A 27,943-nucleotide genomic window follows, 5' to 3' on the forward strand; every position below is an offset into this window, starting at 1 on the left:
GGTGCTCCAGTTTTGTCCCACATCGGCTAATCAGCGGAAAGGTCCGTGCCTTATAATGAGGAGGTGCAAACCTTTCCTCCAGAGGGCCCTTTTGTGGGACAAAACCGTGCGGGCACGGGGATACTCATCAGGCGAGCCCCCGGGACCCAGAGCGGACAATACCTCTGGAAGGGACGCGGATGCTTTCCCTGCTCGGCCGGTGTGCGGGTTGGTGTCGGGGTGCAAACCCTGTGTGGGATGGGTGCTCCAGTTTAGTCCCACATCGGCTAATCAGCGGAAAGGTCTGTGCCTTATAATGAGGAGGTGCAAACCTTTCCTCCAGGGGGCCCTTTTGTGGGACAAAATCGTGCGGGCACGGGGATACTCATCGGGCGAGCCCCCGGGACCCAGAGCGGACAATACCTTTGGAAGGGACGCGGATGCTTTCCCTGCTCGGCTGGTGTGCGGGCTGGTGCCGGGGTGCAAACCCTGCATCAGATGGCGCTAGAAGGAGGGCCCCGCCCACGCACAGACCTTCCCGCTGGGGGGCTGTGTTGTGGGATGGGTGCTCCAGTTTAGTCCCACATCGGCTAATCAGCGGAAAGGTCTGTGTCTTATAATGAGGAGGTGCAAACCTTTCCTCCAGAGAGCCTTTTTGTGGGACAAAACTATGCGGGCACGGGGATACTCATCGGGCGAGCCCTCGGAACGGGGATACTCATCGGGCGAGCCCCCGGGACCCAGAGCGGACAATACCTTTGGAAGGGACGCGGATGCTTTTCCTGCTCGGCCGGTGTGCGGGCTGGTGCAGGGGTGCAAACCCCGCATCAGATGGTGCTAGAAGGAGGGCCCTGCCCACGCATAGACCTTCCCACTGGGGGGGGCTGTGTTGTGGGATGGGTGCTCCAATTTAGTCCCACATCGGCTAATCAGCGGAAAGGTCTGTGGTTTATAATGAGGAGGTGCAAACCTTTCCTCCAGAGGGCCCTTTTGTGGGATAAAATCGTGCGGGCACGGGGATACTCATCGGGCGAGCCCCCGAAACGGGGATACTCATTGGGTGAGCCCTCGGAACGGGGATACTGATCAGGCGAGCCTCCGGGATCTAGAACGGATAATACCTCTGGAAGGGACGCGGATGCTTTTCTTGCTCGCCCGGTGTGCGGGCTGGTGCCGGGGTGCAAATCCTGCATCACTATCCAACCAAAGTCTCCTATATCCCCGGCCACGAGCAAATAGCCTGAAGTTCCGCTTGAGGGACTGCAGTACGGGAAACCCAGCCCTACTTCCTCTTCCGACCATGAAGGACGGGGATTTTTTTTTTCTTCTAAGAAAGTACGGGGATATTGGACCGCGCAACGACGAATAGTTTTGCTTTCTTTCCTACCGGAATGCAAATTTATGTACAAAATACGGTATGGCTCGAAGAGAATACAAGTTTATAACGTAGTTACAGAAATGGACCGGGCGGTCGGGCGGGAAACCCAGCGAACCGGACCCTAGAAATCCCTAGTCTCCCCCGATCGCTCTGCCATCCCCTCTTCGAGTCCTCTTCCTCCGTGGTTCTCCGCCCCTCCTCCTCAGCCACCGACGACGCTGGAGACGGTGGAAGAGGGCTCCTGACGGCATAGCCTCCGTGTCCTCCTTCTCCTCTCGGATACCAGCCAGGTACTCTCTCTCTTCTCTCTCTGCCCGCCCTATTCCAAGCCTCCGGCGATCCGGTCCGAGAATGATTAATTTTTCCCAGAACAACAAATCCTATTAGAAGTTACTTATAACTCTTCCAATTTCCTGATTAACTGTCACTAGTACTCTTGCTGAAAAGAATCACGAATGCGGAAAGTTTTTTTTTTTTTCCTGTGTAACTCTCTTTTTTCTTATCCTTTATTTTTTTTAAAAGCGAAAAACTCTGGTATTTGAGAGGAGCATAGAAAAAATGAGTAGCAACGAGTACACAAGAGTCCAGCCATTTTTTTTGCATTTAATTTTTTTAAATGTGAAAAACTCTGTGAAGGATGACTAGTCATTAGAATTTATCTTCTAAGCAATCTAGAAGAAGATGATGGCATAGAAAAGCATTCTTCAGCTAAATTCAAATAATAACACTGGTGTCATCTTTTCTTTTCTTTTTTTTTTTTAAATATTTGATCTGAAGACCATAACTAAGCTCATGCTAAGAATTGCTGGGAAATAATTTACGCTTCAAATTGGTAGATTTACTTACAGCGCATTTCTAGTTCAAATATTAATATTTGATTTTATAATAGTTTTATACTTTCAAACTTTTATTTTGTCCAAAAAGGCATGAACTTGTTTCCTCCTGCTCTCTTTAAAATTTCACTTGTTTATATTTAAACTGAGATTGGCATATAGCAATATTATCTTATTACTGCTCGTGTTCATGGTAGCTGAGTTCTGTTTTCTTCTTTTATTAGGATTTCTCTCAAGGATTTTTTCCCAAGAATAAGGATTTCTTTCCAGTAGTAGCAAACCCTAGTTTTAGTTTTTTTTTTTTTTTATTTCAATTCGTGAATCCTGTTTAGCTGCTGAACGATTCTATCAGTTTCAGACCTATACCTTTTAAATTGAATCATAAAGAGCTTCTGTCGAATACCAGCATTTTATGAGCTTATGTCAGGACATTGGGTACTGTGTTATAAGCTCTTGATTTTATTGATTAATTCTTCGCAAACAGGTCATCTTCCTTCTTTGATTTACACAAGAAAGAACGAATTAGATCATGAGTCAGAACTCTGCAAATACATGTAGAACAACCTGAAGAGCATGCGATCATAATAGTTATTATTTACCAGAGTTTAAACTCTTTCCATTGTTTTTGGGTGTATATAATTCTAAATGCAAATACCATTGAGTGATAGGTGTTATTGGTAACTTGACATTTGGTGTGATTTGTTCATTTAGTCACACGTATGGCATTTGCCAATTAATTGGTTAGGTGGAATGCAAAGCTTTGAAAATAATCTTGATAATTAAAAACAACAAAGAAAATAAACTTGGGGTCTGTTTGGCATCATTTTCTTTTCATGTTTTGTTTCTCTGCAAATTAGTGACATACCTCATGGAGGTTGACGTCAAAGATAGCATTTGCACGAAACTTTTGCTATTGGTTGCTTTCATTTTCACTCTTTTTGAAAGCAATAAATCTTTGCTACCAAATGCTCTAAAAATTTTAAAACAATTTCAAAAAACAAAAGTGTTTCGTTATACATGTTGTTCAATCTAGCTCTTTTTTCTTCTTGGATCTTTAAAAACAAAGATAGAAAACAAAAGAAATACCAAATGGCTGTAATATTTCTATATTTCGGAAACAAGTATCAAAGAGGGGAAATGGCAATTAGTAACACCATGACCACCACTGCCGGCAACAACAACAATGAACCATGAGTATTTCATAAATAAGTTATGACTTATGGATAACTTATGAAAAGTTTACAAAATTCATACTTTGTCAAAGATTTTTAAACTTATCCTATTTTTCAGGAATAGTTCAAAGAAACATTTGACCAATTTTAAACCTGTCAGTGATTTAAGACTTTTTTAATTTTAGAATATTTTTACTACATTTGCTGGAGGGTTCTGTTTTATTTGAAATATGCAAGGTATAAAGCCTACTCCTTGAAGGTAGTGGCCATGGCATTGGCAATTTAAGAAGACAAATAGCTGTGAAAAATGTTTCAATCCAAGATTATGTTCAATATCAAGTTGTGCACTTGAAATATAATTTGTATGATGTTAAGAAAAGGAAAAACATTGACATGCTTGTTTTGAACTTGTGAGCATGTGGTACTTTACTGGGAAATATTCTTTATGTTTAGCTATAATTCTTATCTTTCTTTGTTTCTGCAGCTATAACTAATTCTTGAATGGAGAACCCAATCATGGAGAGTCCACAGTCAGCAACATTTTCTTCTACTGATGTTGATCATCACTCAGAGAATATGATCCCGCATCATGCAAATGATGAGTAAGTGCTGGATTTTGCTGAAACTATGCTTTATTGCTGAAACTATGGTACTTTACGGGCCAGTTCAGCATTCCTTGCTTTAAAGTAGCAATGTTGTAAGTGTAATATTCATTGCATCTATAATTTTGAACGTATTGTAAATCACATATTCCATTTCTGTTATCACTTGCATGCAAGTAATTGGATCCAATCAAAGTCTGCTAATATTTTTCATTCAGCCAAACACTTGTTTGATTTTATAAGGAAAAAGTTTATATCCTAAGCCAAAATTGCAAATTCTGAAAACAGGAGAAGGTTGAATTGCACCATTCTTAAGAAAAAAAATACATATAGATTAAGAAACGCAGGATCTGTAGTTCAAACAGGTTAAAAAACAATCTTACATTGAATCTGTAATAGATCAATAATATAATAGAAAAAGAAGTGTTTAGCCAACAGGACTTGGGTACAATGCTTGACACTCCTCCAAAGGGCTTGGTCTTGGGAGAGCTCTAGCACTAAAACCCTTTGTGGTGGCACATTACACCGTATTGTTCAAAAAGGAAAAAAAGAAATGTTTAAAAACTTCTAGCTTCATGGTAGTCCATTATAACTAGAGTAATTGTTTAGGTCGGTTATAGTTTTGAAAGATGAAATAGATATGCAAATAATAGTATTGCTCAAGCCATGCATCTTGCTGGAATAAGAGAGTCGGTGCGATTTGGTTAGGCAAACTTGAAACCAAGGTTTTAAATCCCATGGGACGGGTGTGTTCTGGTTTCTCCATAGAATGGGATGCCCCACTATCCCACCCCATCCTAGTAGCAGTCTCGGTCATGCATCCTGGTAGGATATCCTGTATCTCTCGCCCCATCTTCCTTTCTTTCTTTCTTACTACTTTTGCTTTCTTTCCTTCCTTTTTTTCCTTTTTTTCTACCTTCCTTTCTTTTTCTTTCTTTTTCTTCTCCCTTTCTTTCCTTCTTTCCTCCTCCTCTTCTTCTTCTTCTTTCCTTTCACTTTTTTCTTTTCTTCAGCTTTCTTTCCTTCCTTTCTTTCCTTTCTTCTTTTCTCCACCCATGGATGGGTTTCTGAGTCCCGATTCTGTCCCGGTCCTATTTTTTCATAGGAATGGGATGGGATGGCTGGGATGCCCCCCGTCCTGCTAGGACTTAAAATCTTACTTGAAAGTAGTTGAAACTAAAACATACTTCACCTAGTTTGACCATAAATCCCAACCTAGGGTAGGCTCTTACCACCTTTATGTGAATTGATAAATACTTTCTCACTTTTCTTGTTGTATTGCTCTTTTTTTTTGTTGTTATATAAAGAGTGCAAGATCTGAACCAAGGAGGTGTTTGGGTACTTATTGTAAAAAGAAAGGTGAACATACAGAGGGGAGTAGGGGACCAACAAATTCTATTGATGTTAGTCACATGATTGATGAATAGTTGTACATGAAATAGTTTGTTGAAGCTTTTTGAGGAGCCACTTAGAACCCATTGATCCTCGTAGTGTGCTACTATCGCTACTAGTAACTGTTATTGTAATCAACTCCATTAATTTAAATATATCCTATATGTTTTGGGAATCCTTGGTTTGTTGTAAGCTGCTGAAGTAGAAAAAAAGTTGGTTTACCAAAGTGACTTATATAAAAGACGCTTCTGATGAAAGATGTTTGATTTGTTTGGAAGTCATGACTGCTGAAGTCATTTTGTAAACTTCTTTGGTTCACATCAATTTGAGTGTGGCAAAAAATGAGTTGCTGCCTATTCTAGTGTTCAATTGGTTTGGAACTAGTTGAATCCAGTCACCTCATAGGCGATGGGTGATGTTGGCTCCTTGTAGACTTTGGGATGAGAATTTCACCCTTATTTTCCTCCTCTCATTCTTTCAACAATGACTATTCCTCTATCTTATTTCACTCCCATCACTGCAAAAGTTCTTAATATTATATATATATATATATTAATTTGTATTCGACATGTTGGATATACGTTGTAAAGGGAAGAAACAAACTATCTGAATAAAGATGGACTTTGCACTTGATTTTCACTATTTATTTTAGAAAAAGAACACAAGGAGGACATTCTGCCTTATGTCTATGGACCTGGTGATCCAAAGATGGGGCCTCCAAGAAGGACAGGGTTCCTCCAAGATCTACAATTGCACATGACTCTCGTCCTCACCCAAACCATGTGCAATAATAGTGAAAAAATGGATACTAATCCTTGTGGACCTACTTATGTTATAGGTTCCATCCGGTTGCCATCTCCTCCATTACACCATCAATAACATAATATCTTGAACTTCTGTTATTTCAAACCTTAAACAAACATGACTAAAAATACATTGATGGCAATATATAACTCATTTCATGATATTGGACATTACAACCTCATTGGCACAAACCTAAAATAAAATAAGGCATGTCAGGAAGCATAGAGCTATGGACATACATGTGCTACATGGCTTAGTCTAAAAGGGCTCATGATATGATCTAGCTAGAGATGCACCGACAGGTGAACCTTCGAGCCACATCATCAAAATCCATTGGCCATAATTGTTTATTTGGCCTTGAGCACCAAGAAATGCTTGCCCCATCCCTCAAATCTACCCTAGAACCGCATACTTGTACTTTTCAATTGCATTTGGCTTGGAGACGTTGGTTCCTTGAATCTTGTAATTTGGCTTTGAAGAGAGAGACATGGTAAGGGGAGATTGTAGGGATTTTTGAGATTTTTGGTTTGCGGCTGCACGAGCAAAACCGTAAAAGGGGACGGGCGAGATTGCTAACCTAGACTTAGGGTTGGAGGAGGTCTTCACAAATCACCTAGAGGAGCATGAATGGTGGACGATTTCTTGGAGAGGGAGAAGACAGGGATAGGGGAGGGCTTTTGAAGCTATAGGCCTAGATCCTTGGATGATATCATCACAGATCATAATCCGGTTGAAGCTCGTGATGACCTCCACCTCGGGGTTCATTTTGAAGACCGAGTTTTCATTACTAATTGGGCTGCTCCTTGACATTGTCTTCTTCGACCTCGAGAGACCATCTTCCCTTTACAAGAGTGAGAGAGCGAGCGAGACACTAGAGAGAGAAAGTGAGAAATGAGACACTCGATATAGAGGGGGAGAGAGAAGGGACACTGGAGAGAGAGGGAGCAAGCGCATGGAAGTGAAGAGAATAGTGGCGAGGATCTCGTTTTGGCCTTAATGCACTAGTTTAAGGGGGCCCAATCCCATGAGAGCACATGGATCGCAACATGAACCATCGAATTGAGAAATAAATGGATGGCTTGAGTCCGTGCTTAACTATTGAATTGTTTTATATACTATAGGCACCGGTTTAATTTTATTACTACATCAAATCAGATTTCATAGTTTGTTTGAGTGGTTAAGGGAAAATCTAAAGGCCCAAGTGCATGGGTTTAAATCCCATGACCAACATCATTTTTTTTCTTCTTAAAAATATATATTACATGTATTTTTAAAATATATTACATATATTTTTGTTATTATGTATTATTTTTGTACGGATGCTTCCTAGGTGCTTCCATTTACTAACTTTTTTAACCTTGCTGCTTCTATGTACCCGCACAACCTGCACTTGCTTCAAGCTACTAAGATCTAGCCTAGTAAGTGCAATAGTTGCTCGAGGGGCCATTCGAGTTGCTAATATAAACTGGCTAGGGAACTAAGTAGTGTCAATTATAAGATGCAACATGAAAACCCCCACAACAGGTACGGATACATAGGGTAACTGATAATCGACATAAAAAATGATGGGACACCTCTAAACATTGTATGGGCTATAATAGACCACAAACTTGGACAACAATGTAACATGAACCAAAAGTGAGCCTTTATGGCGACAACATTTTGAGGGAAGGGATAGATAGATGGATGTTCACCCAACTTGATTGAAATGAATCAGAGTATGTTCACCCAATAATGTAACTAGCCATAAAATCAAGGCTGACGCTTGATCAGAACAGAACCAAGGAGTTCGTGTTGCGTAACGAGGCTACAAGAAAACAATTCAACTAGAAGTTGTTGGTAGCTTGTGAACCTGGCAGTTCAGCTAGGTGAGAGGTTGATCTTCCCATGGCTTCGGACTTGAAGTGAATCCGATGAATGTTCTTTTCTTTCGAGAAGACTGCTTTTCATGGAGGGAGATAAGCGGACACTTGCTTGCCAGTATGTTCAGTCTGTGGTTTGGTAATGACTAGGTCTACACCCTATGTCGTGCATCATTCTGCTTGTCGGATTTGGCCGGTAAGAATTTTGCGTGGTCGTTCGTGTCTCTTGGCTAAACTTGAACCCATTCTGAATGATCCATCCCCGTAAAACATACATCCATATTTCAAGTATGAAATAAGAAATGTTTCTGCCAATCACATTTGGAATATAGAAACAATCTAAATTAATCCCAGCAATCTAGATTACTTTTTTAGAGCAGACCAACAATCTAGATTAGTCCCAAATATACAACCAATTGGTAGTATGATGCACAAGCCTGCAAAATGCAGGAAAAAGGAAGAAACAGCAAAATATATAATACAATATAGGAATTAATAGAAAACATGAATTCATCAAGCCACTTCACATGGTTGGATGAAGCTTGTTGGTGATGGTTGTGGTCAAATGTTTGTGGACTTGTGGAAGAGTACTTGATCAAATTTACTCAAGGCACCACAAATTTTGTAGTTTATGTCTGAAATCTCTTGTTAACAAGGGCCTTATAGTGCTTGTAGTATAAGTAGTAGTCTTATTAGCATAATTTTATCAGAATCCCTCTCCTTAAAAGTGTATCAGAATACAGATCTTGAAAAAGGTTCTAATGCAGCCCATAAGTGCTTACGAAGTTCATAATAAACCATGACCAATGAAGGTTAAGCCCTAATGCTACAGGAGGATTGAATGCATCCTGATTCAGATATAAGTTGTAAGTCCTTAGCAATCAAATCTTCCATGTAACATGCCCTGAGATGCATTCAAAGAAGAGAATTATATATATAAAAGAAAATTGACTATAGAAGCAGCATTGAAGAACATAAATATCACTTCGTTATTTTTCATACTAAGCTTCATGATAAGTGTTGCGTAGAATCCAAAAGTTTCGATGCTGGCAGATAAGCAATAAGCAATTCTCCTACCTTATATGTAGCATCTCCAGTAGATTAACAAAAATCATTGACCAGTCTACCTGTTTGACAGGATGTGGAATAAGAGGTAGGAAACTAAATCTAATTCATGAAAGATCCTAAGTCCAACTCTTTTTCTTTTTAATAGTATTTTTAACAAACAAGAGCATCATAGATCAAAACAATCCACATTAGATATCAAAGACCATGCAACTAAAAACTATGGTGAAATATGTCACGCCCTGAACCCATCACCCAGGCTAGGCTATGTCATGTGATCGACCCGAGTGATGGGTTTGATCCAGGTGATGGGCTTAGGGCGCGACAAAATTAAAATAATCTAAATATATTCCTAAGAAAAATACCACTAGCCCAATGTGATAGATGTTAGAAGTATACCCTAGAAGCCAATTTGGCAGACACATTATAATTGTTCTGGAACATAAAATTTGTACTTGATCTTTTTATTGATTAATAAAATTAGGCATTTTGTTCATTCATATTATTATGTGTCCATGAATCGTCTTAGGAATTAATAAGATGATAACACATATTCTCAAGAGTTGAGAATTTAAGACATGTGCCATTAGGTAGTTAATTTCTGAAATGCTCCTGATTGATGGATCATCATGAAGGACGGTGATCGATCCGATGAGATTAGTGCACAGATCGTTCTCCTTGATGGACGAGTCTTAAGTCCACAGTGTAGGGACACTGGAGTGATTGTGCAAGTGCTTGTTAGAGAATAAGGGTACTGAGCATGACCAAAGCAAGAATTCACTTGGATGTCTATCAACTCGTCAGTGACTTACTTAATGCTGCAGTTGTATGAATAGTACTTAGATTTGTGATGCCTCAACTAATCACAATAAGGTTGCTGTAGTTTAACGAGCACATAAACATGGGCCCTAAGGATCCTTGTGGTGCAGATTGGCTACATTAGGTTTACTGTCGGATTAAGGTTGCATCTAGATGGGATCTATCGATCTTGATAGAATAGGAGTGATCCTATGTAATTTATGAGACTAAGTTTGAAAGATCTTAGCCAGGGCAGTTTTGAAAAAAAAGTTTTCCAATTTCGAACTTGAGTCAAATAAATTTAACATATGACAGACGATGGAGTTTGAGGAGTTATCCATAACCTCCGTCTTGTCGGAATCCACGATAGAGGTACTGTATCGTACGCTAATTGCATCTAGAGGTTCATCCATTCTGTTCTACTGGGTTGCCACTATATGTTGCTAGGTGTCACTAGTGGATTGTGGGACTCAAAAGGCATTCACTTGATGATCAGTGAACCTTGAAGAGAAGAGTTGAAAGTGTTTCAACCTATTGAAAGAAGTTTCAATGATATTATGATCTCTATCTCACTACCAGATAGAATAGAACCTATGGGGTCACATACATTAGAGGTTTTGATCGTTCAGACGGTTGGATTGTGATTTAGAATCACAATAGATCTTGATTGTCAATTTGATTGATAAGTGGTTTAACCCACTAAAAGTTAGTGAGTTAAAGAAGAAAAATTTGCAATTAGATTGCAATTTTGATTGATTCAATTGGGCTTAATCAATTAGAACTTCTTATTAGATAAGGAATTTAATTCATGAAGTCCAATTTGGATCCTAATTGGATTAGGATTCACATCATGAATCAATTTGGAGGACACATTGGGTCCTAATTGGATTAGGATTAAATCAAACAAGATGGATCACATGTTTTCTAATTAGATTAGGAAATCATAGCATGGAAGGAAGGGTTCCTTCATGCATGTGAAAGGAGAAATAAGGGAGGGGCGTGCGCCCTTCCTCTTTTATCCGCACCAAAGAAAGGAGGGGCGTCCGCCCCTCCTTTCCTTGTTTGACTCCACAAGCCACAAGAGAGGGGCATCCGCCCCTCCTTTTTCTCCTCTTTCCCCTGGATTGCCACACGGCGCAAGGAGAGCCCTTGATTTTCTCCAATTCCTTTTAAGTAAGGGGTGTGGAAGAATTAAGTAAGAGGCGTGGAAGAATTAAGTAAGGGGTGTACAAGAATTAAGTAAGGTGTGTGGTAGAATTTGGAGGGATGAATCAAGGAGTGATTTTTCATTGAAATTATTCCTTGTTTAGATAGGCATGAGATGCCTATAAAAGGAGGGATGGTGTGAGGGCTTAGAAGCATTGGATGTGCCTTGATTCAGCCGCCCACCCCCTTCCTCCTATCCTTCCTGGCATGAGCAAGAAAAAGGGAAGAGAAGCAGCGCCATCTTCTTCCTCTTCGTCCTTCTTCTTTTTCCTTCCTCTCAAAGCAATCAAGGAGTTGCTTGAAAGAGAGAGAAAATCAGCTATCAAAAGAGGATCTCTGTAAGGGAGCTAGCACTCCGGTGAGATCAAGGTTCTTGGAGCGATCTACCTCGTATAGATACCTATAGAGGTCGGACGCTTGTGCGGCTTCAAGCGAATCAAATCATCGATCATCAGATAGCGGTGAAGATCTACCCGCTCAAAAGTAAAGATATGATCTTTATACTTCTGAATGATAGATCTGAAAATTAATCAAGTTAGTAATTTTAATCTTTCCTTAGATTTCATAATTTTTTGAGTTAGAGAACTCATAATTTTTTAAAATCTACGTTCCTTAGAACTTTCATGAGATGAACGACCCCGCATGTGTCTTTTCACTGCGGTCGTCGCAACGCGTGCGGCGGTAACCCGACAATAGAGACTAAAACCGGATTCCCAACCAATCGCCAAAGCAAAATAACCAAATCAATTAAAAAATTTGATGTCGCAAAGTAGAGTCCTCATCCAAGCCATTTATCTGTGAAGAAAACACAAAAAAGACTGTCACCATGTTGTAAAAAATCATGATAATGTTAACCACACAAGACAATCTACTATTCATGGGATTAAGCAAAGAAAACATTAAAAAAAATATCAGTACTTTTTCATGGAATTTAGACATGAAGGGTTGAATAATGTAGGTGCATTGAATATGATGGGAGGAAAAGCTAGTGTCTTGAAAAGATGGCTCAGCAGGACAGCTCACAAAAGTTGATAAAGAAACAATTGAAGTGACACAAAACTCACTTTTTAATTTAATTTTTTCCCTCTGATGGCTAAGAAGTTGATTTTGTGGGTGAGGAGGCAGGGAGGCTTGTACTTGGACATAGCTGAGAATAGAAATCTAAGCATTTTGAGGAAAAAATCAGAAAAAACACAAAATTTTATAAGTGAAACCTTGGGCAATATAAAAACTCTAGCTAGAAATTGAGAGAAGGTGAGCATTGGTGCGGCATCGAGGTTGCTTCATTGTGATCTGGAGGTCACGGGTTCGAAATAAGCAAATAAACTCTCCACATGTGGGGGTAAGGCTGCGTATATCTGACCCTCACCAAACCTGCAATGCTGGGAGCCTCGTGCACTGGGTTGCCCTTTCTGGCTAGAAATTAAGACCACAAACAAGCAAGTTAGAAATCCCTAAGCTATAATTCAAAGAGAAGAAAGAAAACTAACAGATGAAGCAATTTCTTACCAAAAACCCTAAAATGACATTGTTGAGATCAAAAGCTGGAACAAAGGAAGCAACTTTAGGGGAAAATCTAGTCAAGAGCATATTGTACTTTAGGGTGCAATGAGGACCAAATGGTAGTAAAGAAGCAAGAGCAGCAATTGATCCTCAAGACTATGCTGAAGGACAAAGCTATGCAGGAATTGATGCATTATTTGAGCATGGAGGATTAGGGTGGCAAGGCTTAGGGAAGGGGGAGAGGTTTCTTTTGGGGGTGAGCTTGTCAAGAGGCCGAGGGAGGAGGGAATGAGCTTGTTGGGAGGGCGGAGGTATTAGGGAAGTGTGAAGGGGTTTGAAAAATCAAACTGAACAATACAAGTCCCTGGTCACTTTTTTGTAGTGACTGTGGTGCCTCTCAAGCTGTAATCGCTTCACCATATTTATGGAGAACCCATTTCTAGTGGGAACCCACTTCCAACCACTCACAAGTCACCGAATGGCCTGAAGTACCAACTTCTTGGAGTAACCAGGGACCATTCTGGTTGACAACTTGTAAGTAAATTTGGAAGCAATGCTAGTAAGAGCAAAAAAGCTATTGCTGACATATATTCAATAAAATTTCTAGAAAAAATGAGTGTGCTAGATAATTTCTTGATGATTACATCTATTGCTGTTGAAAATTGTTTGAAATGAATCATGCATGATTAATTGATAACATTTTCCTGATTAATCTAATTGAGATAATTACACCCTTATGCTTTTTTATTGTCCCATCAATTTGCCATACATGAGAGCATATAGCTAGGCGTTTTTCCATATTTATTTGCTAAAGCAATAGCCCATGACTTGTCACCTTGTTCATGGTTGGGGTGGCTGTAAATTCATTCTCAGGGTAGTTTGAGAATATTAGATGTAGGTTGGGATAGTGCTGTGCTGAGTCCGGGATAAGACTAAGATGAGACTTCTGAGCTCAATGTTTGGATTGAGCCTCAACCTTTTTTTCACAAAGCCTCAACCAGCCTACCCTAACAAGTGATTGGGTTTTTCTTGTTTGGATTGAGCCTAATCCAAGCTACACCTCTACCGGCCTATATGGCCTAATGTGCACTTAATATATGGCTCATGCAAATAGCGAAAATAAAAGAAAATAAAAACAATGTCTTTTCTCGTTGACCATTTGTCATTTACAATGCAATGGTATAGCTTCAGTGCATAAAAAGTGGTTTTTCCTTGCATAAAGAGGGCTATGGGAGAATATGGACAATTTCTCCAAAAGAAACGATAGGAGAGAGGAATAAGTGATGGATGGAGGAATGCTTAACCAAACTTTTATTGTTTGAGATTAGCCCCGGTGAGGGGGGGAGTGCTTGCCCATTAGCTTTTTGGGAAAATAACGCAGACCAACTTTCAAATGTCTCATTGAGGAGCCAAACTGAAACACTTATTTCTCACCTGCATGAAAAGTCTTTATTTTTATCAAAATGATTTTTGCAAACAGTGGTTGGAATAGACTCTTCAGACATTCTTGACTTCATTTCTGTCATGGAGACTTTCCTCTGGATTGTTGATTATCAATGAATAATGACTACAACTGGGTTTAATGATATGGGATGTGGAAAAGAGCATACACGTTCTTTTTGCTTGGAGCCACTTATTTGGTGAATAGACTCTTTAGACATTCTTGACTTCATTTCAGTCATGGAGACTCTTCAGACATTCTTGACTTCATTTCAGTCACGGAGATTTTCATCCGGATTGTCGCTCATCATGAATAGTGCCTACGACTAGGTTAAATGATTTGGGATGTGGAAAGGAGCATACATGTTCTTTTTGTTTGGAGCCACTTATTTGGTGACTACTGTCTATAAGTCTTATGGATGGGGGACTTAATGCTGTAGAGTGCATTCTCATTTACTGGTTTAAAACGATAAATGTGTGAACCTAGGGTTGTAAACATAGGTTGATTACCTAGCTGGAAAGAAGAGGAGTGAGGACAGTTTATTAGTGGTGGTTCATGGTTTGACACAAATGATGCTTCTTTTGGCATTGTTAGGTGATATATTGCTTCATTGTTTCTTTCTGAGGCTTCCTGTATTCGTTCTTCATTCTTCTTTGAGGTTTTTGGTATGCGTTTCAGGGGCAATTTCTCTTATGAAGAATATCAAGTACAACGTAGCAGGTTACCCTTTCAGTAAAACTTTGAGATACATCAAAACTCAAAAATGTCAAAGTCACTTGGCAATGGGCCAGTCTAATCTAGCATTGATCCACTAGCCCTTCTGCTGTTCACCAGCCAGTCTGCTGTCATATTAGCCTCTTGATTTATATATGGGGTGTGACAGTATCCTGGTTAGCACCTAACATCCTTCTGCAGTCTTCAAGGATAGTCCTCACCATTCAAGGAATGCACTTGCCCCTTCAAAGAAGAGCAAAAGCAGCGAGGAAAGAGCAAAAACAGTGAGGGAATCACTTTCGAATTTTGATGGTGTTACCTTTCTACTGATTGTTCTGGACCACCTTGATAGCCTCCCGTAGTATCGAAGGGGCATTATTGATGTTAAGATTTTAACCCTTATGAATTCGTTGATCTTCCAATTGTGTTAAAGTAGTTAGATCTTCTCCTCTTATAGGAGGACAAAGTGATTAATGAAGAGAATGAACTAAAAGATCTTGTGAATCAAGAAAATTAATTTGAACACAGCAAATTGTGGTATCTACTTTTTATTTTTTTATATATTAGACATTTCTTAATAATAGCATATTCAACATTTGATCAACACAATCTTTCTAATGATGAGCTTTGGATCCTATTTATGGTAGGATTTTGAGCTTAAAAATTTAATTAGTATTGGCCATTGCTAAAGATATTGCAAGAAACGACAGATCATCTCGAAAAATCGAGTGTTTGGCAATGTCCTTGAAGAGTCAGCACCTTGACAGCATCAGAATACACTTCATTGCAAATTATTACATTTATAATTTTTGAATATTCCAAGTACTCGATGATATTAGCTTTATTTGCATTCTACTGACATGTCATGCCTTTTTTGTATTCTCCATCAATGTAAATTTCATGACTAGTAGACTAGGTTCTAGAACTTGGCATCATCTTATATCCTAAGCATTTGTATTATTAGATAGTTTTATTTTATTAAAGTCTAGCTGCAATAGGTATTTAGATTTGGAGTGCTCGGACACTTTGTGACACCTAGACATGCACCACCCATGCCAAGTGTTCAGGTAGCACGAAGGGACTTGGCTAAGGTACAAATTGTTGAATTCCTTTTTTTTATTTGATAATTGAAATGGATGGTAAACCTAGTTAAATGTGGACAGAGGTGTTTGTGCTATTTCCTTTATCCTTTTTTTCTTCCTTTCTTTGTTCATTTCTTTTTGGAGGAAATAGGGATTGTGTTTGCTTGAGTTGTGAGGTAATCCACTTGTTATGTGCATTTTTCTAGGAGGCTATTCTGTTTATCCATATTGTGGGGTTTCTAATGCTCTAGGGAATAATCTTGCTAATACAGGTAGTATGGACAAATATTTGTTTGTGAACCACCATGCATGTATTTTGGCCTCTACAACCCTTTTTTATCTTTATTTTATTTATTCTTGGGAAAATGGTCACTTGGATATGATCCCTTTTAGTTGCTTTTTCTTGCTTTTCTTTTCTTCTATTCATTGTTTTAAAATACACAATATATTAATTTACAGGGAGGCCGAGCCAAAATGTGATGTCAGTGTTGAAGAAATCAGAAGTATAATGCAGGTCATTGCTGCAACTGGAAAATTCTGGTATGCAAGTTTTTGCATGTCCAATGAAAGTTTTACATTTCTGCATGTGTAAGAAAGGCTTTGTCTAAATTTTTCTATTATGTACATTGTTTAACAACTTTATCATCCTCCAATGCGACTGTCTGTTTTTGGTCATTCTAAAAATATGTGAGAGGATGTGCACATACAATTAGTTACCATTTTATTATTTTCTAATGGTGTACCAGCTTGTTTCATTATTTCAATTTTCGTATAACCTTGGTTAACCTATTTTGTATGTCATTGAATCTTATAATGCTGTTGGACATATAAGCTTAATAACCACTCAAAAATCATGCTGAAATCATCAAATTACTACGTATTTGATATTGTTGTTGCAAAATGTTGTATACTCATCTCCCTGTTATTTCATTCTAGGGTTTGTGCGTACGTGCTTCAGACTCTAAGGGACTGTTAGGATTAATCCAGTGTGATCAGTGAGAAGATAGTGTGGAGAAGGAAATAACAGGGTAGAGAGGGAGGGGGAAAGTATGTGCCAGGGTGCCTGAACCACAGCCTCTCTGCGCTCTTCCTCCCCTTCTCTCACTCTCTCCCTTCCTCTGGCCTATTGTGCCGGATCTTGCAAGATCCAGCAGGATTTTTCCCAAACAGGGCCTAACTGAAAATATACGATTTCCATTGCTAGACTGGTTTGCAGCTACCTACACTGGCTTTGATGGTTAGGTTATATCTATCTTTTATGCCATCTAAATTCTTCCCTTCACCATGTGTTGTGCTCCATGATCTCCTTTTGCAATTTTTCTCTTAGTAGGCAAATAATATGTACCGTTCTGAAAATCTCTTTTTTTTTTTCTTTCCAACTTTGATATCCATATAGTTGTTTGTTGGGATTGCCATGTATTGCTTTGTCCATTTGCTAGTGCATTACGATCTGCTAAAACATAAGTACTTTTTAAGTCATGGGAAAATAATTTTAGTAGTCTCTACCAGATAATTTATATAATGCAGCACATATAAGTAGTTATTACATTCAATTAAGTCTTTGTTTTGTGCTCATTTAATGTAAAAGATGAAGTCAAGCATAGACTCATATTTTGGCATTGCTTATGCTTTTCAAATTACAATCCAGGCATGATTGGGACATGCTGAAAAGCTTGCTATCATTTCAGCTAAAGCAGGTATGGGGAGGTATGCTTAGATGTTTCACTTCTGTTGATACGATATGCTAAGATAATTTTAGATTTTAATTTGCTACTTAGTTATTCCTTCTAAATAGAGGATCTATATCCATTTAGATGTTTCTAATCCTTGCCTTAAAATAAATTGTATGAAGGTTTTGGCAGAATACCCTGAAGCCCAAATGGTCAGTGGTGTTGAGTCACAACAGAGTTCTTTATCAGGCGAAACATATCCAGAGTTAGTAAAATGGCTGGATGAAGGTAATTTGGAGAAAATGCATCCTTAATCCATTGATCTGTCAAGTATGACTTTTTTTTTTGGTTTCTAAATGGGTAAAACAGTTGCTAGTGGAAGGAATAAGCAACAGATGACATATTGAGTCTTCTGTATCATTGCAGTGTGAGAAAATTGGACTGCCATTCTTGTCATTCTGTTCTTTAAGTCCATTGGGCATAGCGGTTGGGCATTCTACTAAGCAAGCACCTTGCAATGTTAGACATTTTGTAATATCTGCATATATCAAATGATTATTTGATGTTAGTTTCTACGGTTGAGTTTTTGCATGTTTGTTTTTTTAGCTATATTTTCAATATTTCAAGCTTTGATCAAATGTTCATATAAAATTGAAGGCTAGAAGCTTTCCAACTTTTTTACTTGTTAAGATAAGCTTTTGAACTTTAAATTTATCCAGTATATCAATCAACCAGCTCATTAGTCATCCTTTTTTGGTCTTCTATATTGACTGGTCAGGCCTGGATACTAGTGTTTATAAATAAAAGCAAACTACAAACATTTCGTTCAATTATTTAGCTTAGTTATAGATGAGTTATATAACCACACTCCTATTCAAACTTGGCCTTATAGAGCCTGGTTAGAATCAATATTCGTCGTCTCGGTATCGGACCCCGTACCGATGTCATACTAGCACAGTATTGGTATGGTAGGGTATGGAATTTTTTTTGCGTATCGAGTACCAGTACCGAACTGGTACGATACGGTACGTTCCGTACTGTCCGGTACGGGGCCAGTATGGCGTACTATGGTTATAATTCTCATCCAAAACAAAGTGTTCCATGCAATATTCGCTCTCTCGGTACCGGATCTCATACTAGTACCATACTAGCATGATATCGGTACAGTATGGTACGAAATTTTTTTGGCGTACCGAGTGTCGGTACGCCACCGGTACCGTACTCGTAGGTATGGTACACCACGTACCATCTGGTTCAGGCCAGTACGGTGAACCATGGTTCCATGTACAATTTTTGCTCTTTCAGCTTTCCAAATCAAAACAGAATTCTGAAATGGTTACCTTCCAGATACCTGTTTTGCCTATTTGATGAGACCAATCTAGATTCTTTTGAAGCATAGGGTTCTGGGCATTCGTCTGAAGACCACAAGGTTGGCTCCAGTTTATAGTTGGTATAGATACTCTGGCTGTTGATCATACACTTTGAAGCTACTTAGTTCTGTTTTTATCTTTTCCCTTAATTCAATGAATTCTTTCATGCACTTTTAAGTATTGATATAGTTCTTCATGAAACATTTGTCTACTAATTTAGAGTAAGGTTAACAGTCATGATGTAGAAAACTTGTGCAACCATACTCAGTAGTATTGTATCTTTCATTAAAATAGTTATAATGCATACGCATCTCAGTGTGCTAGACAAAAACTATTGGAAATGTTATGTAAAAAAATTCATAGATAAAGCAATATAAAAGTTACTCAATTATAACTACAAACATAATATATTGGAGATCACATGATTGATAATAGTCCAAGAAATTATTAGTTAACTCCAAGTTGCTAAAGCTACTTTTGTTCCTTAGCCTTTTGTATAGAAACTCTTTCCTTTTGTTTTTCTTTGGACTTTCGATATACTTACGGTTACAACAACTTATGTTCATAATTGAAAAAGCATCTTTTAGGTATATACCAAATAATTTCTTTTATTAACTTGACAAAAGAAAGATTGAATTGATAAAGGGAGGAAAATATGCTCTTTGCTAGTTTTTCTCGTCTTTCTCTTGTAAGCCTCAATCAGGCTATGTACTGACCAAGACAAGCATGACCCAAATTCGACATGGTTTTCTTTTAGGCTATAATTTTTATGCATACATAATTCATAGGCTAGTGGCTAGCATGGCTAGATTGAGTTCGTTTGATGAAAAACATTTTAGATCCATTTGGGAATGGTCATATCAAGGATTATCTGGATCCATCCCAATGTATTGAACTCTTGGTTGAGAAGCCTAAGTTGCAGTTAAATATGTATGGAGAGTACTAAAAGGTGTTGGCACATACTTCTACCACCTATGTTATCAAGAAAATATTGTTCAATCTAAGTTGAACTTCAAGTTACAAATCATATTGTGCTACCTAACCTACAAAGCCAAGGTCTGTCGTATCGTATTTTATCAGCTGTACCATATCATACCAGTAAGGTACCAATATTGTTACTAGGTTTTGGTTTGGTATATGAGCTGAACCACTCCTTTCCAGTCCAATCCAAATGAAACCATCCAGTATTGCCTAGTTTCTAGCGGTACTGTGATTAGGAGTGAGAAAAATGCGTTGAGAGCCTGCCTTGGTACGGGATGCTATGACCTATCGTACCATGCCAAACCTGTAGCATGCCAGTATGGTTCCTGATACTAGTTTTGCAGACCTTATACAAATCTAAATTATGGCTGTTATACCTAACCTAGAGATCTAAACTTGTATAATGCCAAATGTTAAGTCTTAAACAAAGATAAGATGGAAGTTCTATGTATATCAAGTTACTTTATCATCCTATATAGCATTGATTGCATTCATGCATTGCAAATCAGTACATTTGATCAATGCTAATCAAAATAGTTCAAAATAATATATGACAAAAATTCATGTGGAATTTCATCATGCAATAAGTACAGGTCAGTTGACTTCCACGCAAAATAGAAATAGAAGCATTTGATCAACCAATAAGTAAGCATCAAGGAATATAGAAGCCATGTAAACATGCATTTTCCTGATAATTTTCTCAAACACTAGCAAACAGCCATACTACCCAATCTATATTCATATCCCAACACATCTAAGATGATTATTATCCATGTTAATTCATCAGCCCATCAATACTTGTGGCTCTAATGTGTAATGAAGAGTAAGTGTTGCTATCATGAGGGGAAGAAAGAGAAATGGTTGAAGGGGCATAGGTGGCTTGAAAAACGTGAGTGGTTTCATCATATACAGCCATGCTCTCCTTCCATTTTGTATAGTGGTTTGGTCTTGAAATGCGATACGATCACTTTGGAAGAAGCTTTACTGCTTACTCCCCTCTACCATGCCTAATTCAGTGTGCAACACCTGACTAAGAAATACTATGGATAATAAACAGTTTTAAGGTGAGTGCCTTTTAGAAGGGAAGAAGACCATAGAAAAGTGGTGAGGGAGGAAAAGAGGGGAAAAGGGGATGAAAGAATGGGGGAGCTTGCAACCACAGCAAGTTCATCAATGTACTTGTCTTTGAATTTCTTTTGAGGAACATTCAATTTGACAAGTATGCCTTGAATAAGGCATATCAAAATCGTTTGCTGGAAAATTTAAATGTCTTACTCTTTTAGATTCATGATAGTAGTCCTAAATTGCAAGGATGTAGTTTCTTGTTTGTTTGATGTTTGCCTACCTTCTAAAGTTTTGTTTTTTATATGCATGGATTTGCTTAATAATTTGGAATGATTAAAAGACCCACTTTAACATGATATCAACCCTCCAAATAATATCTTGAAATATGATCATCCTTGTGGATCTGTGTGTCTGATTTACTATGATTATACTGTTTTTGGTTTTTTTTGTTTCTTTAACTTTAATTTGCCATTATTCTTCATTCATAAGCTTTTTCTTTAATAGTCGTGCTTAATGAATTGCCTACTAAATGGAACCATGCAACTTTTGATGATTGTTTATTATTGTTGTCTTAAATCTGTTATTATCCTCATGATTAAGTTCTTCGCTCCTTCTTGTAGTCATTTGGCATATGAAGCTATGCATTTTGAGTCCTTTTCATCTTCTTCTTGCAATTGTGAGATTTCTGAATTCAAAATCAGTTGGTGAAATTACCAGCGAGGAACTTGCTTAGCAAGTTGTACAAAGGCAATAAAAGTACTGGAACCTTGAAGGGAAAGATAAAAAAAACTACAGGAAAAGTTTTGCTCAAAACAGACAGGATAACAAGTGAAATGAAATGTAGGTCAAACAGCACTAAAACCTAATAAAGTTAGAATCAGCACATTGAGCCCTGTGATTCAACTCATGGCACCAATTCTTATCAGTCTCCCAATCTGGAACTATATATGTACAATAGAATTTTGGCATGGGCCGACTTGTGAGGAGTGAGGGATTGTTGTGATCATTATCTTTATTTTGTTTATGAATAGAGTTTTTCTAGTTTTAATATAAACTTGATAAGTATACTCCTAATATTGAAGTTGTGCATTCTCTTGTTTCCTCTCCTAAAAGAAAAATATTTTGCCAGTACAGTGTCTTTCCTATTTAAAGATGGCAATTATCTAAACCCATGGGAAGACTGGATCATTTTCTACTCTCTCCCTTTTGTTAATTTGGGCTTCAATAGAATGTGGAAAAGTGAAAAACAAGGAGAGCATACTTGTTTTCTTCTTTCCTTTTCTGATCTGGAAAGCAAGGATGAAGGAATACCATTCACTTGGTGTTTGAAAATGTGGCTGTATGCAAATGGTCAAGGGACCACAAAGAACGTATGGGGTATGCTGCTGCATATGTGGCTGCACATATGTTTCAGACTTTCAGTAATAATAATGATAGTAATCTTTTGTAGCAAAATTTGCAATAATAAGAACTAACAAGTAGTGCTTCCTAGTGAATACATATAGTGATATTTATGACAAATTAATATTAGCTTTTCAGTATCCACATCCAGCCTGCCCAAAACCCACATTCCACTCACCCATTAGCTTAAATCTTCATATACACGGACCCATATGAGAGTGGGCGACAATTGGCCCACAAGGCTAAGCCTAAGCTGGTTGCTTATATGTCCTCATGATGCTGAATAGGCTGCCTTTTCAATCCATATGTGGTATGACTGGCATATAGTAACGGCACAGGCAACATGATTGAACCTGCATATGTAATCGCATTTTAAAACACCGATATACCTTCTCTTGCAAGTATTAAGTGGGATTCTCATAAGATAAATATGAGATGGAGATGCTTGCACAACTCAGAGTTTATATTGGAATGTTGGATGCTGCCTACTGCTATCCGTGGCTAGACTCAGAATCCCTTTGTGGGTTATATTCTCCTTCTAAATTTACAATCAGTTTGTTTGAAAATTTCTAGGCTCCAGTCAAAATTACATCTGGATAATTCCTTAATGATTTTGATTCTCTTTATTTGATGGAGATCTAAAATTAGTTAATCATATATTTATTGTATTTCTGAAACTTTTTTTAGGTAATTTTTGAAGTATGTTTTAGAGTCCTGTTTGAACTAGAATTGATGTGAAGGTTTCTACTTTTTGGTATAGGTTGAGAATGGATAAGTCATAATGTTGTTGAATTTGAGTTTTGGCCATTTTATTTTCCATTCTTATGAAAGATGTTGGGCATCCATATAGAGATTGATTACTGGTTTTTCAAAAGTCATTGCATGGCTTGTGGACGAAGTCATGAAGAGTTTATAGAAGGCCTATTTTGGCTAGATCAAATTCTCTATAAGCAATTTGTTTTCAAAGAAAAAATGAATATTTTTTAAGCCAGGTATTGGGTCCTTATTATCTCTCTGTCCCCCCCGCCCTCTCTTCTTGATTTTTTTCTATTACTTCCGATCTCTACTAATATTTTTCATGTTTTGCTCTTATAAAACCTTACTTGACTCTTGTTTCCCTATTAAATATCAAATCTGTTATCCAAATTTCTGTTATAGGACTACTAGGGAATCACCACCAATGGGACAAATTTTTTCAGAAACCTTGTTTTTCAGACTAGTACCTTATGTTTTGCATGATTGAATTTTATAATCACCACAAAGCACCTTTTTTTGCCTTGTTTTATGTAAGAGGACTGCAAGGTGATTTCTTGACCTAAATCCTTGGTCTAATCCTTTTCATGGCCACTTATGCCTTTGTAGCCATCCCTAATTGGTAACTACATTCAATTGGTATCAGATCTAGGTTCTTGCTTTGTTATTCCTTTCTTTTTTTCCTTGACTGATTTATATTCCGGTTTGGTTTCAAAGAATAGGGTGGCTTCATCCATGGTTAAATATGAGAAGATATGGCAGTACAAAAACTGTTTAAGGCATATAGAACAAACTACCTAGTGTTATTAATGAGTTCAATAGAAAAAAAACTATTAAGGGCAACTAATTGCAAACAAATGATTGAAAGGTGCATAGGAAACATTTACGTATGAAATCAAAAGAAAGAGTGAGCCTGTTGTTCACAGGATCAATGCATCAACCAACAAACTTTCCAGAAGAACAATTGTATTTAGTGGGTTCATCCCTTTTCTTAACGCTTGCCCATTGTAAAATGAAACTTTTTAGAAAGAACCACTACATTGAATCGAAAGAAAAAGTGAACTTCTTTCTTACATGAATGTGAAAGGAGGCGATCAAACTTCTAACGATGAGGATGCATTTTCTCCTCCTGAACTCTTCTCCATAAGCCTTTGAGTTTCATTTTACCATGCACAGAAATGTGAATGAGGTCTCTTAGTTTTTCCGCTTACCAAACAATTATATGCTTCTTGCGCTTTGGCACTCATAAGTTGTGTACCACCTAAAGACATGCCTTCCTGCCAATTTATTAGGACCCAAAGGATTCATAGTCGGGGAACTTCAACAACTCAATATTCCTTTGATTTCCATTATAATCAGCATTAGGTTTTGCATCATTTCCATATTTCAATTTTGAATAATTTTAGCATGTTTTCTTTTATTTTTAAGTTGGATAGTTTATTTCTAGTATGATTATGCTGGGTTTAATGCCCAAATAGGGTTTTATCCTTTGTATGCTTCTTATGCATTGTATGGAGGTTTTGGTTGAATTTGCATATTAATAAAATTTATTAAAAAACTTCTTGTAGTGTGAGAATCTTCAACCTATTTGCTTCTTCAATTGTATATTTAACCTTGAAGTCTAGGTTCAACGATTGATTTGTCTTGCATGCTTCATGTTGCACCAAAAAGCCGCCCCAAGTGGCTTATGGGACATAAAGAGGCAAACCAGCATGTTTACCACTTTTTCTTAAAAATAAATTTCTCGATCGGAACAAGCTTGTTACAGGTTGAACTAGCCTTGGTACTTGCCTGTACTAGCCACGACAGCTAGTTTGTCCCACTCCATATGCTTATGGTGTCTCAATACTCGTACCTTCTCGGTTGTGTATTAGATTGATTTCATGTCAGAATGGTACCATACCGACCGTACCGTACCTACCCACTTTTTTTAAATCCTTGGTGAAGACTCATTTTCTCATGAAAAATGTTGGAACTAAAGATTTATTCATGAAAAATCATATGAGTGACAATCACTAACATCAAGGGATTACAATTGAAGATGCACCGTGTACTTATAGAATTCGGAGAAGATTGAAAGCCATGAACATGTAGTTTTTGAGTAGTTTCTATTTCTTGAAGGCATGGATTACTGTCAATCAAGGGCTGTAATTGTATCAAAGCACTTTGACGTTGTGTTCCTTGTTGATTTTGTAATTTCATGAATTCATGCCGTCAATCAAGTGATCAAATGCTTCATAGTCCTAAATAAAAGGACACTAGAAAAATTAATTGATTTTGTGAGAATGAGAAGATCTGAAGTTGGTCCGTCATCAAACCTTGAAGATCCAATGGTTGGGCATGAGGATGCCATGTTATAAAGAAGATATGTGGGACAAGATCTGCATATTGGAAGTGAATAATAGCAAATAAAAAAAATAGTTTATCCACTATGTATTATATTTCGAGACATTTATTTATTTTTCTTAAGTAGGTTTTATATTCTTGTTTTAAGTAGGATTGATATGAAAGAGTCCTACATCAGATGTTGTCGCTTTGGATGTAATAAAATTGTCACAAGTTGAACTTTAGCTGTTTTAGGTATTTTTCTACAAGATTATGTGAATTTGGAAGCGGGCAATCCTTGGCGCAATGGTAGGGTTTCTCCATTGTAATCTAGGTGTCATAGGGTTTTGAAACACGGAAACAACCTCTCTGCATGCGGGGGTAAGGCTGCCCCATACCTCAGAGTGGCGGGAGCCTTGTGTGCTAGGATGCCCCTTTTTTTTTATTGTGTGAATTTTGAATTTCACTTTTTGAGGAGAGATCCTAGATGATATATGGAGATTGATTACTTGTTTTCAAGATCCATGTTATTTGTAGATGTCATGAAGAGTCTATAGGAAGCTTTGTTATAATTGGATCAAAAAATCATTTTACATTTTTTGTTTTGAAAGAAGAAAGGATTTCCTTAGGCTACGTATGACCTTCTTCTCTCTCTCTCTTTCCCCACTCTTCTTGATCTCTCTTCGGTTATCTTCAATCTTTTGTTTTGCCCTAAAAGAAAAGGACCCTACTTCGCTCTTGTTTTCTATATAAATATGATCCGAATTTTCAGTTATACGACTACTATGGACCACCTCCAAGTACAAGTTCTTTGAAAATGGTTCTTTGTTGTATCTCATCTAAAGGCCTAAACATTTTTTGTGCTTTCTTGAATCTCACAACGCCAAAAGTCACCTTTATTGTCCTGTTTTCTGTAACAGATGGGTTGATGTGATTTCTTGGCCTGAACCTTGTCTAATCTCTTTTTTAGGTCACCTATGCATTTGTAGGCCATCTCTAGTTGGTTCGACATCATCAGTAATTGGAAGGGAGAAGTCAAAGGGACTTCGCATTTTAAACTCTCAAAGTCATTACCGTGGAATAAGTGATGGTAAATGGTTCATTTGGCTTGATCATACATTAAGGGGTATACTTTTGAAACCTATTCAACTTATTCTTTTGAAGCTTCTTTAGGTCAGACTGATAGTGGAAGCTATTTTAGGCTTGAGATTGAATTTTAGATTTTATTAACAAGTTGTGTACTTTGTGATAGAGGTTAAAAGCTTGTATACAGTTATTGCATAGCATCTGTTCTGCTTCATCTTGTGACATGCTTTCATGCTTCTCCCATCCTCCTGGATTACATTTCCAATTTAATGTTTTGTTATGCTTCTGAAATTTGGTATAACATTAAAAATGTGATCCACCTCTTTTTGTGCTCTACATTATATTCAGAGATGTAGAATATAATCAATGACGAGCAACTTGTAGTAAAGCCGTATTGGCTGATTAGAACAAGGGGCCCCTTTCTCTTTGTAATTCTCTTAGCCTAGGTCTTAAATGTAACCTTAGCACATCACTGCTAAATTCATTAGATCATTAGACCTAGGATCTCTCATATCGAATACTTATCCTTCTTGGAGATATAGTGTTAGGAATGGCTATCATACCCCTCGAATATATGTCCTTAGTAATATAATAAGACTTTATATCATCTAAGATATATGCTAAAACTGCAGATAACAGATTTTCTGGATACCATCAGATACTGAAGTTTACATACTTTACAATCTTCTCTTCCTCATCAAACCCCTTATTTAACTTGTGTTTGAATATTATAATGAATCACTATGTTGGCTGACTGCCAATTGTTGATATATCTTGATGCATCATAGTATTTTTTCTGATATTCCAGTCATCTACATTCACCTTGTAATATTAGCTACCTACAGGGGAGTTCACTGCTCTTAACATTTGCTTGCAGCTCTATTATGTTTTGTGGAAGGTCCTCCGTTTACGCTGCAAAGACTCTGTGAGGTTATTTAACTTCTGACCATCATGATTCTTTCTGCTTTTCAAGAACATTTCTTATTTTAATGCTCTTTAAGCTGATTTTAACTTTCTCCTCAATAACTCACATACCTAAGTAATCGATCCTCCCAAAGTGCTCAGCAACAATTTTTTCAAGCATTTGTTATTTGTGGTCCTACGTAATTGAATGTTTTTTTTGGAACAGATTCTTCTGAACCCAAAAGGCACATATACAAATCTCTCGAAGCTTGCATTGGCCTTGGAAAAGGTTAGTTAGCAGAAGCTCTTTTGGCAGGTTGATACATGCACAATAGTTCTGGAAAAAGTCTTTTATTTTGTACGTTATAGACTCTACAGGTACATCTAGCTGCTTGTAATTTCTAAACATTTGTTAATTTGTATAATAACTTTGACATACATTATCCCTTCTTTGCATATCAATTTTAATTTAAATCTGAACTTTTCAGTAACTCTTCGAATTTGTGCCAGCTGAAATAGATTAAGCAGTTTAATGTTTATGGATAGTCTTCAATTGGT

General features: G+C 37.6%; 1 protein-coding gene across 2 annotated transcripts; it reads left to right on the forward strand.

The window, feature by feature from the left end:
- The first annotated feature begins 1,443 nt into the window (after positions 1-1,443).
- Positions 1,444-27,943, forward strand: LOC113461764 (serine/threonine-protein phosphatase 4 regulatory subunit 2-like). Of its 2 annotated transcripts, none has more exons than XM_039119974.1 (7): positions 1,444-1,647; positions 3,847-3,964; positions 16,291-16,371; positions 17,480-17,528; positions 17,684-17,789; positions 27,360-27,412; positions 27,612-27,939. In XM_039119974.1, exons 2-7 carry the CDS (start codon positions 3,864-3,866, stop codon positions 27,681-27,683), a joined length of 462 nt encoding a protein of 153 aa, XP_038975902.1. In that variant the 5' UTR covers positions 1,444-1,647; positions 3,847-3,863; the 3' UTR covers positions 27,684-27,939. The 2 variants fall into 2 exon arrangements, with proteins under 2 accessions (XP_038975902.1, XP_038975903.1); XM_039119975.1 differs by lacking the exon at positions 1,444-1,647 and adding an exon at positions 2,678-2,778 and having other exon boundaries at positions 27,612-27,943.

This window comes from Phoenix dactylifera, unplaced genomic scaffold (genome assembly GCF_009389715.1).
Source record: "Phoenix dactylifera cultivar Barhee BC4 unplaced genomic scaffold, palm_55x_up_171113_PBpolish2nd_filt_p 000673F, whole genome shotgun sequence".
NCBI lineage: Eukaryota > Viridiplantae > Streptophyta > Magnoliopsida > Arecales > Arecaceae > Phoenix > Phoenix dactylifera.

Bases quoted from the DNA above. Each gene is read 5' to 3' on its own strand.
- LOC113461764 (XM_039119974.1), top strand. From the start codon at position 3,864: ATGGAGAACCCAATCATGGAGAGTCCACAGTCAGCAACATTTTCTTCT. The intron at 16,372-17,479 runs GTATGCAAGTTT...ATTACAATCCAG, and splicing joins GCTGCAACTGGAAAATTCTG to GCATGATTGGGACATGCTGA. The intron at 17,529-17,683 runs GTATGGGGAGGT...AATTGTATGAAG, and splicing joins TATCATTTCAGCTAAAGCAG to GTTTTGGCAGAATACCCTGA.